The sequence below is a fragment of the Erythrolamprus reginae genome, chromosome 1, assembly GCF_031021105.1.
Source record: "Erythrolamprus reginae isolate rEryReg1 chromosome 1, rEryReg1.hap1, whole genome shotgun sequence".
Lineage (NCBI taxonomy): Eukaryota > Metazoa > Chordata > Lepidosauria > Squamata > Dipsadidae > Erythrolamprus > Erythrolamprus reginae.
Genome location: NC_091950.1, coordinates 126,826,313 through 126,840,754, shown reverse-complemented (window position 1 = coordinate 126,840,754; position 14,442 = coordinate 126,826,313). Strand labels below are relative to the sequence as shown.

The 14,442-nt window shown below is 38.6% G+C and overlaps 1 protein-coding gene across 1 annotated transcript in view; it reads left to right on the top strand.

Moving 5' to 3' along the window:
* SERGEF (secretion regulating guanine nucleotide exchange factor) overlaps positions 1 to 14,442 on the top strand; it is an 85,260-nt gene that overhangs the window by 28,713 nt on the left and 42,105 nt on the right. The window contains exon 10 of the mRNA XM_070764393.1: positions 11,121 to 11,157. Coding sequence (XP_070620494.1) covers positions 11,121 to 11,157 — 37 coding nt within the window. The remainder of the gene's footprint in view (positions 1 to 11,120; positions 11,158 to 14,442) is intronic.

The following is a 14,442-nucleotide window of genomic DNA, read 5'->3' as shown; positions in this document are numbered from 1 at the left end:
TTATGAACGTGGGCTTTAGCTCAGGCAGACATAGCAGATCCAGTACTTTTCCACTGATCTTTTTAAAAATAAATCAAAACTGTGAATGTGCTACAATGAACTGCACTGCAGGCTGCAGCCCTCGATTGGCATGCTAGAAACATCTTTAGCATACTGCTAAGTAGAGATTGGTGAGGAAAGTGGGTCAGAAAACATGCTTACTGTACCTGCAAGAGACTGCGGAGTGTTACAGCATGGAAACAGGACTGTCCACAGTATGGCAGTGTCTTACTAAGTATAGTGGGAAACACTGCTAAGAGCTTGCCATCGTGAGGTTTTGGTGATTGCCAAGTGAATATAGAAACATAGAAACAGAAGACTGATGACAAAAAAAGACCTCATGATCCATCTAGTCTGTCCTTATACTATTTTCTGTATTTTATATGTTTATCCCAGGCATGTTTAAATTCAGTTACTGTGGATTTACCAACCACGTCTGCTGGGAGTTTGTTCCAAGGATCTACTACTCTTTCAGTAAAATAATATTTTCTCATGTTGCTTTTGATCTTTCCCCCAACTAACTTCAGATTGTGTCCCCTTGTTCTTGTGTTCACTTTCCTATTAAAAACACTTCCCTCCTGGACCTTATTTAACCCTTTAACATATTTAAATGTTTCGATCATGTCCCCTCTTTTCCTTCTGTCCTCCAGATTATACAGATTGAGTTCATTAAGTCTTTCCTGATACGTTTTATGCTTAAGACCTTCCACCATTCTTGTAGCCCGTCTTTGGACCCATTCAATTTTGTCAATATATTTTTGTAGGTGAGGTCTCCAGAACTGAACACAGTATTCCAAATGGGATCTCACCAGCACTCTGCTTGTTATACCTCTAGCTATGCAGCCAAGCATCCTACTTGCTTTCCCTACCGCCTGACTGCACTGTTCACCCATTTTGAGACTGTCAGAAATCATTACCCCTAAATCCTTCTCTTCTGAAGCTTTTGCTAGCACAGAACTGCCAATACAATACTCAGATTGAGGATTCCTTTTCCCCAAGTGCATTATTTTACATTTGGAAACATTAAACTGCAGTTTCCATTGCTTTGACCATTTATCTACGTAGTAAAGATAATATAACAATGACAGTATTGTATATATTTAATGTAATGGCCTATAAGACATCTACATTGCTTTGAAGAATAGTCTCTATGTAGCCAATACTATTTCCTACATAAACATGCAGGCAGGAAGTAGGTTTGTACATATGTAATACAAAGATGAATTGGGTTAAGTCTCCAGTTGTTGCAATAATATGAGATGGATTTTAATCTAAACCAGACACACAGTGTGACCCATTGTGTTATCATTTCAGAGATTTTTCCATGCGTAGACAGAGAAACAGAAAGATTACAAGGAAGCAAATATTTATTTATTTATTTATTTATTGATTGATTGATTGGATTTGTATGCTGTCCCTCTCCGTAGACTCGGGGCGGCTAACAACAGTAATAAAAAAACATCATATAAATCCAATACTAAAACAACTAAAATACCTTTATTGTAAAACCAAACATCCCTACAAACAAACATAACATGCATAAATTGTAAAGGCCTAGGGGGAAAGAATATCTCAGTTCCCCCATGCCTGATGGCAGAGGTGGGTTTTAAGGAGCTTACGAAAGGCAAGGAAGGTGGGGGCAATTCTAATCTCCGGGGGGAGTTGATATTAGATATCAGAAAAAACTTTCTAACAGTGAGGGTGATGAACCAGTGGAACAGTTTGCCACAGGAGGTGGTGAGCTCACTTTCACTGGAGGTCTTCAAACAGACTGGACAGTCATCTTTCTGGGATGGTTTAGTGAATCCTGCATTGAGCAAGGGGTTGGACCCGATGACCCAGGAGGTCCCTTCCAACTCTTATGATTCTATAATTCTATATCAGTGGAAGCAGGAACAACTTCTGACTTCCTGTTTGTTCCCCCATTGAGTTTCCTGGATCTTGAGCAGAAAGAGAAAGCAAGACCCCCCCTTTCCCCTGACCCCCAACCAATGGTACTCAAGGGAATCCTACCTGCCTCAACCAACATAGAGACGGCACATGGACACCCGTTTCAATAACCACTGATACACTTGGCATCCATGAATCTGTCTAATCCTGCCTTGAAGCTATCAAGGCTGACAGCTGTTACCACCTCTTCTGGAAGTGAATTCCATAAACCAACGACCCTCTGGGTGAAGAAATATTTCCCTTGATTTGTCCTCACTTTCTTACCTATGAACTTTAGGGAGTGCCCCCTTGTCCTAGTATTGTGTGATAGAGAAAAGAATTTTTCTCTATCCACCTTTTCTATCCCATGCATGATTTTATACACTTCGATCAAGTCACCCCTTAAACGCTGTCTTTCAAGGCTGAAGAGACCAATGCTGACTCTAAACTGCTTAGAGAGGTCTGTAAAGCTCCATGAAGTGGTATATAAAGTAAGTCTTTTTTTTTAAAGGTGAAGTGAGATCATAAATACAATTTTGGTTTCACTTAACTGTTGCTTCAGTTTACAACCAAGTGGCTGGTCCCAATGGTGGTTGCTCAACAGTTGGATTGAGATGTCTGCTATGGAAATTAAATAAATAAATAAATAAATAAATAAATAAATAAATAAAATAAATGATAATTACTTGTCTTGTCTTGTAGCCTTTATGTATGAGGCTGCTAACACTACAAATTCCTCCTCTGAATTCACTCATGGTATGAGAAGGTAGAGATACATTGAGATGGATAAGGAAGATAGCTGGGAAGACTGCTGGAACTCATAGGGGAAGAAACAGTTCCTGGGGAATCTGAAATGGAAATTTAAGTTTCCTCTCCTCGGAATTAAGACAGGATAGTTTTGGTTTGTGCAGACAACTAAATCACAGGGAAAATATTATGGAATGCTTTATTGCTTCTTTACAAGCCTGCAGGAGGCTAAAATGTTTTGTAGGCTGCTAACCTTTATTGATTTATTTTTTAAAAAGCCGTTCAGAATACAAAATGTGCCATAGGCCATTGCAATAGTTAATCTGTTTGAAACAAAGCTTTAAAATATGAGCAGCTGAGCTTCCCAAAAGCTTTTGCTTTATCTTAGTGAGGTTTGATAATTGACTTGGTCTATCAAAATATAGCCCATTTCATAGGCCATGAATGCAGTTTCTTTTTTTCTTTGATCTTTCAAATAATTGTGTATGAAAAGATATGCTTAGCTAACATACTTGGCTAACATTAAATATGCTACTACATTATTTACTAACTGAATAAACCAAGACACATTGACAAATACAAATGTTGTTCTATAGATATCATATAATGACCCACAAACATATAATTTATTTATGCTATTTAGTAGTGGAATGTTTTATTATACTCATATCGACAGATTCTAGCTGATGTACAAAAACAACTTGTACATGAAGTATAACCAATTTTTGTTGTGAGTCTTTTGTATAGATGGTACTACCCTGTTTCCCCCAAAATCAGACATCCCCTGATAATAAGCCCAATCCAGCTTTCGAGTGCATGACAATAAGGCCAAGTGCTTATTTCAGGGTTCATTATATATAAGACATAGAAACATAGAAGACTGACGGCAGAAAAAGACCTCATGGTCCATCCAGTCTGCCCTTATACTATTTCCTGTATTTTATCTTACAATGGATATATGTTTATCCCAGGCATGTTTAAATTCAGTTACTGTGGATTTACCAACCACGTCTGCTGGAAGTTTGTTCCAAGGATCTACCACTCTTTCAGTGAAATAATATTTTCTCACGTTGCTTTTGATCTTTCCCCCAACTAACCTCAGATTGTGCCCCCTTGTTCTTGTGTTCACGTTCCTATTAAAAACACTTCCCTCCTGAACCTTATTTAACCCTTTAACATATTTAAATGTTTCGATCATGTCCCCCCTTTCCCTTCTGTCCTCCAGACTATACAGATTGAGTTCATTAAGTCTTTCCTGATACGTTTTATGCTTAAGACCTTCCACCATTCTTGTAGCCCGTCTTTGGACCCATTCAATTTTGTTGTAGAAATAATTAATGAAAGTGTGCTTCAGTACTATCATGTTTCGCCGAAAATAAGACAGGATCTTATTTTCGGGGAAACATGAGAGTACTGAAGCACACTTTCATTAATTATTTCTACAACGAAGAGTAGGACTCTCTGATTTAGCATGGTCACTAGCATGGGTAGGCATTATTTTTAAAAGAGTATTTCCAAAGAAAATTTGATATTATTATCCTAGATCAATGATGGTGAACCAATTGCATGGGTGCCACAGGTGGCACGCAGAGCCATATCTGCTGGCACACAAGCCATTGCCCTAGCTCAGCTCCAACGTGCATGTGTGTGCAGCCAGCTGATTTTTGGCTTGCATAGAGGCTCTGGGAAGGGCGTTTTTGGCTTCCAGAGAGCTTCAGGCGGGATGGAGGAGGGCATTTTTATCCTTCCCCGAGTCCAGGGAAGCCTTTGGAGCCTGGGGAGGGAAAAACATGAACCTCCTGGGCCCATCAGAAGTTGAGAAACAGGCCATTTCCAGTTTCCAGAGGGTCTCCGGGGGCTGGGGGAATAATAATAATAATAATAATAATAATAATAATAATAATAATAGTAATTTATTAGATTTGTATGCCGCCCCTCTCTGAAGACTCAGGGCGGCTCACAACAATAATAAAACAATGTTACAGTGGAACAAATCTAATATTAAAAGAGAAAAAGACATATAAAACCCTATCATTTAAAACCAAACAACACATACATACCAAACATAAAGTATAAAAGCCTGGGGAAGATGTCTCAGTTCCCCCATGCCTGGCGATACAGGTGGGTCTTGAGTAGCTTACGAAAGACAAGGAGGGTGGGGGCAGTTCTAATCTCCGGGGGGAGTTGATTCCAGAGGGCCGGGGCCGCCACAGAGAAGGCTCTTCCCCTGGGGCCCGCCAAACAACATTGTTTAGTCGACGGGACCTAGAGAAGGCCAACTCTGTGGGACCTTATCGGTCGCTGGGATTCGTGCGGTAGCAGGCGGTTCCGGAGGTACTCTGGTCCAGTGCCATGTAGGGAAGCTGTTTTTGCCCTCCTCAGGCATTGAATTATGGGTGTGGGCACTTGTGCATGCGCAATAGCACGCATGCATGCTCTTTCGGCACCCAAGGGAAAAAAGGTTTGCCATTAGTATCCTGGATCATCAGGTCTTAAACTGTTTGATCTAATTATCCCTTTTTCTGAACTCAAATAATGTCAGTAAACCTCCCCCCCCAAAAGAAAAAAAACATCCATCCATATGTTGTTGCATTACACAAGCATCTTGATGACGGTACTTCAGTGGCGGGATTCAAAAATTTTCACTACAGGTTTTGTGAGCGTGGCTTGGTGAGTGTGGTATGGCTTGGTGAGCGTGGCTTGATGGGCGTGGCAGGGGAAAGTCACTGCAAAATCGCCATTTCCTCCTGATCAGCTGGAACTTGGGAGACAGAGAATAAATGGGGGCGGGGCCATTTAGAGGTGGTATTTACTGGTTCTCTGAACTACTCAAAATTTCCACTGCCATCAGCAGCCATCTGTTGTATTGTGCTTACTAATAAAAAGTTAGAAATGAGGCAGTTTCTTTGACAAAAATTCCTGCCTTCCCAAACAGGCTGATGTTATTTTCGATTTGAATTAAATAGAAGGGCTACTTGAGGAAGAAAATCTCTGCATCTGTGGGAATGCAGCAGATAACACTCCACAATCTTCATATAGCCATTCCTAATAGGCTAGTAACAATTTAATATAATAGTTTGATTATGTGGCATCAAGTAGTTTTTGACTCTTAGCGACCATATAAGTAGATTTTCTCCATGATGATGCCTGTGGAGATTTTCGGTCATCCAGGTCATGGTTGTCCCAAAGGTGTTTTTTCAAGAGGCAAGTTTGTGTTTCCTTGAAGACATTTCACTTCTCATCCAAAAAGGTTCTTCGGTTCTGACTGAGTGGTGGAGAATAGGAATATAAATCTTTCCATTCTCTGGCATTTAGTCAGAACCGAAGAAGCTTCTTGGATGAGAAGTGAAACGTATTTATGGGGGAAAAAGAAGTCCAGTTTCTTCTTGAAAATCTCCATGATGATCTATCCCTAACCTATTCTTTCATGTCTCCACCAACTCCTTTCTACCGTAATGACTCAGTTACAGTATTTGCTGCTTTTCTTCTGAACCTTTTCCAGAGAGCTGGGTCTTTGCATAATGTGACCAAAGCAAGGTAATTTGAACCTGTTCGTTGTACTTCAGATGACAGTGAATCAATCAATCAAGTGATCCATTGGTTTGTTTTCTTGGATATCCATGGTAATTTCAGGTTTTTCTCCAATTAATTCATTCCGTGACTAGGTTCATAAGTAGAAAAGTTCGTAAGAAGAAGCAATTTTCCCCATAGGAATCAATGTAAAAGCAAATAATGCGTGCAACCCTATCCCAAAAGTCACCCTTTTGCCTTGTGTCGCTGAGAATCCTCGCCTCCAGACTTCCATTGCCAGCTGAAGAGCCCGTTCTTGCGTTGCTGGGATTCCACTGAGCCTTGTTGATTGATTGACTGTGTGCCTGTTTTTTTATATATATTGGGATTGTTTTATGAAATTACTAATTTTAAATTGTAATTAGATTGGTGGGCATTGGATTTTTATTATGTACTGTTTTTTATTATTGTTGTGAGCCGCCCCGAGTTTGCGGAGAGGGGCGGCATATAAATCCAATAAATCTAATCTAATCTAATCTCCCCTCGCTGGGATTCAAAGCAGTGCCGACAAAAATGAAGGGAATCCCAGCGAGGGGAGCCTCAGAGGAATCCCAGCAACGCAAGTACAGGCGCTTCGTCTGGCAACGGAAGTCCGGAAGTGGGGTTTCCCAGTGAGGGGAGGCTGAGGGGAATCCCAGCAATGCAATAACAGGCGCTCCGGTTGGCAATGGAAGTTTGGAGGCAGGGCATCCCAGCGGCAGCGGCTCGGGTTTGTAAGGTGAACATAGTTTGGAAGAAGAGGAAAAAAAATCTTAAACACTGGGTTTGTATCTTGAAAAGTTCATTAGTAGAGGCGTTCGTAAGAAGAGGTACCACTGTAATTATGTTTTTAAAAAATGAAATTAACTTGATTCTGAAATCTGTACTGATTGAAACTCTTCTGTTGAGTCTGCAAGGGAAACAGTTTGATAACTTATTTTCATTTGGTTTTTCATTTGTTGAAAAGCCCATTTACAAGGGAAATTGAATATTTATTTTCTGTCCTATTCTCCTTTGGGAGAAAATAAATTTTCAACTCTTCAAAACTGTATGTGGCTGGAGTGGGAAGCAAGCTTTGCCAATGCATGAAATTTCATCCATACTGCTTTACTCTTAGAATGTTATTTATTCAGAGGTTTCCTCAGAAATAATGCCATGCTTGGGCTCTTTCTGCAATTTTTAAAGCTCAGGATCAGATTATCTGGGTGCATTTAATCTTACCAATTTTTGTACAAATTTATACTAATTGCCTTCCAGATAGAAGCTGGCAGTAGCTTTGCACATCTGTGGAATAAACTATACAAGTTTTGGCATCCTTACAGTTTTACAAGAATGAAGCTGCTGGGGGAAGGCCCATATGCGTAAATGATTATCAGCTTTCTTGAGCTCCTATTTCCTCCTTCTTTTGGGGGAAGGTGGCTTGAGAAACCAAATTTTCCCCTTGTCGTTTCATAAGAGAAGATCTCGTCAACCTGTGGTAAAGTGCTTGGAATGTGTTCCATTTCGAACAGACACTAGGTGTCAGCTGATTCATACAATGCTAGCCAATAATTGGTAAGAGGGTGAAGAGCTGTCCTGATGCATTTTGCTGTGGCTTGGTTGCCATGGAAACTGCTGCTTCTGTACGTGTATTGTGTGTGCAACCTCTCCACCATATGGGTTCTGCTTCACAGACACTGCAGATTATGGAAACATGTTGCCACAATATAGCTCTTAATGGTGTTGCCTGGATCATTGAAGAAACTAACCTTTTCGATAGTTAAAAACACAACCAAACAAGCCTCCTCCATGCCTCTTCTCCCTCCATTTTCTGTAGGCTCGGTGCATCTGTTGGCAAGCTGGGTGTTACCGGTATCAAAATTCAGACCCCCTGAAGTTGAACAGAAAATATTGCCATTTTCTTTGTATAAAAAGTTGGTGGCAGTGTTGGTGCCGGGAAAACAGTTAAAAGGACTTGAAGAAGCTTTATGAGGTCAACCCATTCTAGCCAAGAGCCCGTTAGACCCCCTCGGACTACACACCTAATCATCTTCACTCTAGAATTGTTATGAAACAGATCTGGAAAACAAGACCAGAAAGGCTGCTCATAAATATAAACCTGCAGTGGGCTTTGAAGCATGACAATTCTGCTAAAATCTTACCATAACACACATTTATCTTTAAGCCTTAGGTTAACAATTACTGATAATCAGATCAGGTTTACACCAGAGGAAAGATTCTGACTGGTTTTTTTTTAATATCCTGCTCATCTTTTACCCTTTTGTAATTGGGAATTTCTCAAAGCGGCAAGTATTTCCATATAGAATTAACTCATGTGCTTGTGTGTGCCTAGAGCTATTGTTAGTCCTCATTTACCTGAAAATAGCTATGATTTCTTCTAAAGTTTTTGGCTTGGAAGACATTGTTTTTTTGCCTAAATACCGCAAAACTCTTGGCTGTTGCCCAGTTCTATGCCAGTCCGGCTATTATTCAACATCCATACTTCCTATTGAATAAGCTTGGTTTGAACAGCTGTTTTAAGTCATGCAGCTTTCTATATATAGTCTTTAACTGTGAGTCTAGTAAACCAATTCATGGCCAGAATAATTAAACCTACCATCTGATTCTTGCTTGTCCTAAAGAGAGAATACAATGCAAGAAAGAAGTCAATAGGATGCTATCAAAAGCAAAAGGAAAACTTTTAAAGGTGTCACTGTATATATCGTATTTAAAATAGGGTTTGAAGCCAATAACTATAATAGCAGCAATAAATTAACAATTGGTCTAGAATAAACTGCCTTTTGTCAAAATCCAAAATACAGATTTTCCATAGGATGTCCAAAACATATAAGTTATGGGTCTCAGAAAATTGAATGATATGTAATAATATTTTGTTTTATTCTATTCAAACAAGCTAACAATAACTAAGTCTCTTGGTTAGTGATATGGGAAATAAATTTAATGATAAAAAATAAATAGTGACTGTCTTAATAATATTATGTAACATTACTATGAGCTAAATATTAAATTGAAAAAGAAAAATGAAAAATGTTTTTACATGTAAAAGCTTTAAAATTGATGAAATTATTCATTGGATTCTTTCTTGCTTTCTTATTTGGATTTATTTGTCCTGCGATTGGAAATCCAATGCTGTAAAGGACATGTAGATTTATGCTTTTATCATTGCAAGATCCAAGACCAAAGGTTTAGTCTTTCTAGTTTTCAGATACCTTGGACAGTTCTTTCAGAGCAATTGAAGAGCTACACTTTTGTAGAAAAGTAGATTATTTTATTTTACTCATAGAAAAAAAAATTGCTTCACAGTCTTGCAGTGGGTAGGGCAACCCGCACCTAAATGTCTTATCTCCACCAGAATAATTCTTGGCAGCTGAAGAAATATTAATGTTTCGCATTCTATGTGAAACTAAAATTTACCGTATTTCAATTATTGAATGAGTCACTTTTCTTTTGAATCCCTCTAAAATTCCTATCTCTGTGCAAAGTGAAAAAAGAAATGAAAATATTTTTGGTGGTTATCCAGTAGACATAATAATAGAAAATTAAATAGCAAAGATAGATTTAGGGGAAAAAATGAGAGTAGGGAAATAAAAAAACCCTACATTATTAAAGAAGGCTAAGTTTATAATATTTTGCTTGTAGCTCTAAGGAAAATATATGTAGACCAAGCAAATGTCTTATTATGCTAGACATAAAAAAGCTCAGCAGGCTCAGATGGATTAAGCATAGCAGCAAAACTAAAAACAGATTTAATCCCCTCAAGATGTTTTAAGTATTTTTGTCATTGTCTATGGAGATTTTCAATCATTCAAGTCATGGCTGCAAAGGTGCTTTTTCAATAAGCAACTGGACTTACTTTGTTTTTGCTTGAAGATATTTGTGGCATACAAAATTGATAAAGTTTAAGAACTGTATATATCAGTGATGGTGAATCTATGGCACAAGTGCCAGAGGTGGCACGCGGAGCCATATCTGCTGGCACGCGAGCCGTTGCCCTAGCTCAGCTCCAACATTTGTTTGTTATGTTTTAATCTCAGGTAACTATTCGACTTCTTTTCCTGTTTTGTATTAATTCTTACATTGTACCGCTGTTGTAAGCCTCCGAGTCCTTAGGGATTGGGCGGCATAGAAGTCGAACAAATGAACAAACATGCATGTTTGTGCCGTCCATCTGATTTTTGGCTTGCACAGAGGCTCTGGAGGACGTTTTTGGCTTCCAGAGAGCCTCCAGGGGGGTGGGGGTGGCTGTTTTTAACACTCCCCCGGCTCCAGGCAAGCCTTTGGAGCCCGGGGAGGGTGAAACACGAGCCTGTTAGGCCCACCAGAAGTTGGGAAACAGGCTGTTTCCAGCCTCCAGGGGGAGGTGAGGAAAGCTGTTTTCACCCTCCCTAGGCATTGAACTATGGGTGTGGGCACTCACACATGCGTGATAGCATGCATGCATGATCTTTCGGCACCTGAGGAAAAAAAGGTTCACCATCGCTGGTATATATAAAGGTATATATTTAAAATATATGAAGATATATGTCTGTCTATTTATTTGCCTGTGCTCATTATGAAACATTTTCCTGCAAACCTCCTTGATTGCGACTTTGTAGATAGATCAAAGAAAATATTATTTTATACATTGTGTAGTATTGCCCCTGAGATTGGACTCTTTACAAAGAAGTTGGGATTACCTGCTGTATAATTGCTGTATATCATACCCAGAATGAGAGGTAGTATGCCTTTCAATGCCAAGTTTATTTTTGATCATCAATGTATAATATAAAATGTATAGTATTTTAAAATTGGGTATTCAGAATGCATTTTCTTGTTTAGTATTTCAGCTTACTATTCTATTTTCATTTGTTTTGCAGATTGTATGTGGTTCAGAGCACAATCTAGCAATAGTTGGTAAGTAGTATGATATTTTTTATTAAATGTTCAAGTCTTCCTCCTATAGCTGTATGCCAGTTGTAGATCAAATTATTTAGAAAGTTGTCTAAGCTGTATATTCTGGAACTATTGCAATTTTAAAAAGTAGAAAAGAATGAAAAAGGGAAAGAAAGTGTGGAAAAGAAAATATAAAGAGAAATAGAACAGAAGGAGAAATAATATAGTAAATTTTGACTTTCTTTTTTATTACATAAAATACAAACTTTCTCTGAGAATACAACAGTCATTTATTCCTATATCTCATATCTTTTTTATAAACAAATTCTTAAAGCTGACATTCCTAGTTAGCAACAGTTCATAAAGAGTTGAAAAATAGCAAGATATATAATTTAACCTTAAATAAAATATACATCCTTCCCTTTATATATATCTTCCTCCACTTTACATTTACAAACTAATTGACTGCTTATTCTAAAAATATAAGAAAAATATCTTTTTCTAGATCTTTAGAATTTTGTCATTCAGTCCTAGCCAGCAAAAAGCCATTAAACTTTGGGCTACCAGAAATATTTTAACTCTGATTAAATAAACCAATGTTGTATTATTTCTGTTTGGAGTTAACAGTATTGATATTTAAACTCTTTAAATAATGTCTCAGAACTTGATTTCTTTTTTTCCCCCCCTCTTCTCTGAAAATCCTTTAACAAATCTCTTTTATAAATCCAAAATAAGAATATTTTCCTAGTCATTCTTTTAGTTTGTTATTTGTATATCCTTGTAATTATTAAGACATCAGCCATTTCATTTGTAAATTCACTGTGACATCTTTTTCCGTATCATTCTTATAACTTGTCATTATCAAAACGGAGGTAGAAGGGTGGTTAAGAAATATGAAATATTAAACAAACAAACAAACAAACAAACATATCCAGGTTTGAATTTGCCTCAGTCTGAGTGCTATCCAGTAAAATTTGTTCCTCTTTAATAATCTAATTTAAACCCAGTTTTCCCATAACAGACAATTTTAGATTAGACTAGATTAGATTAGTGATTTGAATTTAAATGTTCTTTATTTATAACCTATAATTCCTGTTAGTTCCTTCTAGTGTCAAACTTTCAAACTTCTATATTTTTCTGTTCTTTTCTAAGCCACATTTTCCCAAGGAAAGGTTTCTTAAAATTAATTTCAAAATGTTTTCAAATCTCTTTGGACCTTTAATCTGTTAATAACTGTCTGAAATCAAGATTCCAATAATCCTTTTATTGTTTATCCCCTCCTTTTAAAGTCTTAATCTTGTCCTTAGTGCTTCTTTATTCAAAGTTTGAATAAAGGGTGTAAATAATAATGGACGAACCCAACAGTATTCGGGTTCGGTGGGTTCGGACAAACTTCACGCAAAGTTTGGCCAAACCCGAACTCTGAATGGTCCGTGGCGTCAAAGCTTCCCCCGGAATCCCATCGTTTTTTATTTTTATGGATTTAAAAAAAAATAAATTATTTTTACGAAAAAGGACACCGCAGCAGCGGCACAAGCAAAGGGAAGTCCTTTCATGTAAAACTATTTTTTTTAATTTTTACGTGAAAGGACCTCCCTTTGCTTGCGGCGCCGCAAGCAAAAGGAGCTGGAGAATCCCACGAAGAGATTCCGGGGGCGGAGCTTTGACATCATGTATATCGGCAGGTTGCTAAGCATACCAAAGTGATCACTTCCTGGATTCCATCCTCCCTCCATTATTCTAGTGCCACCCCCAGAATCCAGGAAGGGATCACCTTGGCGTGCTTAGCAACCTGCCGGTATACGTGACGTCAAAGCTCCGCCCAGAATCCCTTTGTGGGATTCCCCAGCTCCTTTTGTGCCTCCCTCCCAGCCTCCCAACCGGCCGACAGCTCCCCAGTGCTCGCCTTCCTCTGCCGCCATGGGCGCCTGGCTCCTCCTCCTCTTCTCAGCAGATGAGGAGGTGGCGGTGGCGCTTCGTGGTGCTCGGCATGAACGCTGAACCGGAGCATGAATTTTTTTAAAAAATCGGGTTCGGGTTCGGTATGCCGAACACCGCAAAATTCGGTACGGACCCGAATTATACAGGTTCGGTTCGCCCAACACTAGTTGTAAAGGTTCTTAATAAATTCTTAATTCTGTCAATGAACACAAATGCTGATTTACCATCAATTTAAGTACTTAAGAGTCATGGGGTTGGGAGCACAAGGAAACCACAGCCAATTGCCCACCATTAACTCACCAATCCACCAATAGGAAGGCACCACATAAATATGACTCACAGAATAGTCCAAAGCACATATCCCAGTAGAGAGAAGTTCTATGAAGATAGGCTCCAGCACAAGTCTGAAAGCTTGGAAGAGTAAACTTCTGGTCCGGTGACCAACCCAGATTGGATCTTGCAACATTATCTTGGGACATGTATATTTGCCTTCATTCATGAGGTCCTTAACACTTGAAATGCAATTAAAATATAATTCCAAAAGTGATAAAGAAATGAGGCTCATCTTTTGGTCCATATATACTTGTTAGTTAATGGCTATGGGTTTGATGGAACTCCCTTGACTCTCAGGGGCTTCAATCATGAGTTTACTGCAAAACTTTGGTCCCTGAAATCTATTCACAAGGAGCAGCTCTCCAGAATGCATACGAGCAATTTCTCCTTCTTGCTGGAGAGATTGAGTGGCCAGAATTTGCCTTCTTTGGCAATACCATCTCAAGGACTTTCAGCTCATTATGTTCTCACCAGAGGTAATTGGAATAGTTGGTGAAATTCTAACTAGAAAAGCTTTGGGTTACAGAACTCAAATAATACAATTAATAATTTCTCACATACAGACAAAAACCTGTCATTTCCAGTGCCTGCGATTGCAGTGATTTCCCACTTAATGCTCTATTAGTGGTAAGATCTTTTCACCCAGCACAGAACATTTGTGTACAGCAAGGAAGCACAGCATGTCCTTGTATTACTTTTATCAATTATACATGATAAATTCTGCCTTGACTAAGACTACATTGTATGAGCTTCCTAAAAGATCAGCATGCAGCATGTTAACAACTCCTTCTTTCTCCTAGCCGTCCTAATCATATCCATAGTTTGCTTAAAGGGTGCTTAGCAGGAATTCTTCCTAACAACCAAATATTATTTCTTAGGTCTAGCATTTATATCACTGTGCCATCACGGTTTATATGCTTGAGTAAGAGACAGACATAACCATTCAATTTGCTTATTGTCAAAATCCTTGTTCAGTGGTATTATAATAATACATTCTAATTTAGGCAGCAGCCAAATGTATTCTTCAAGTGA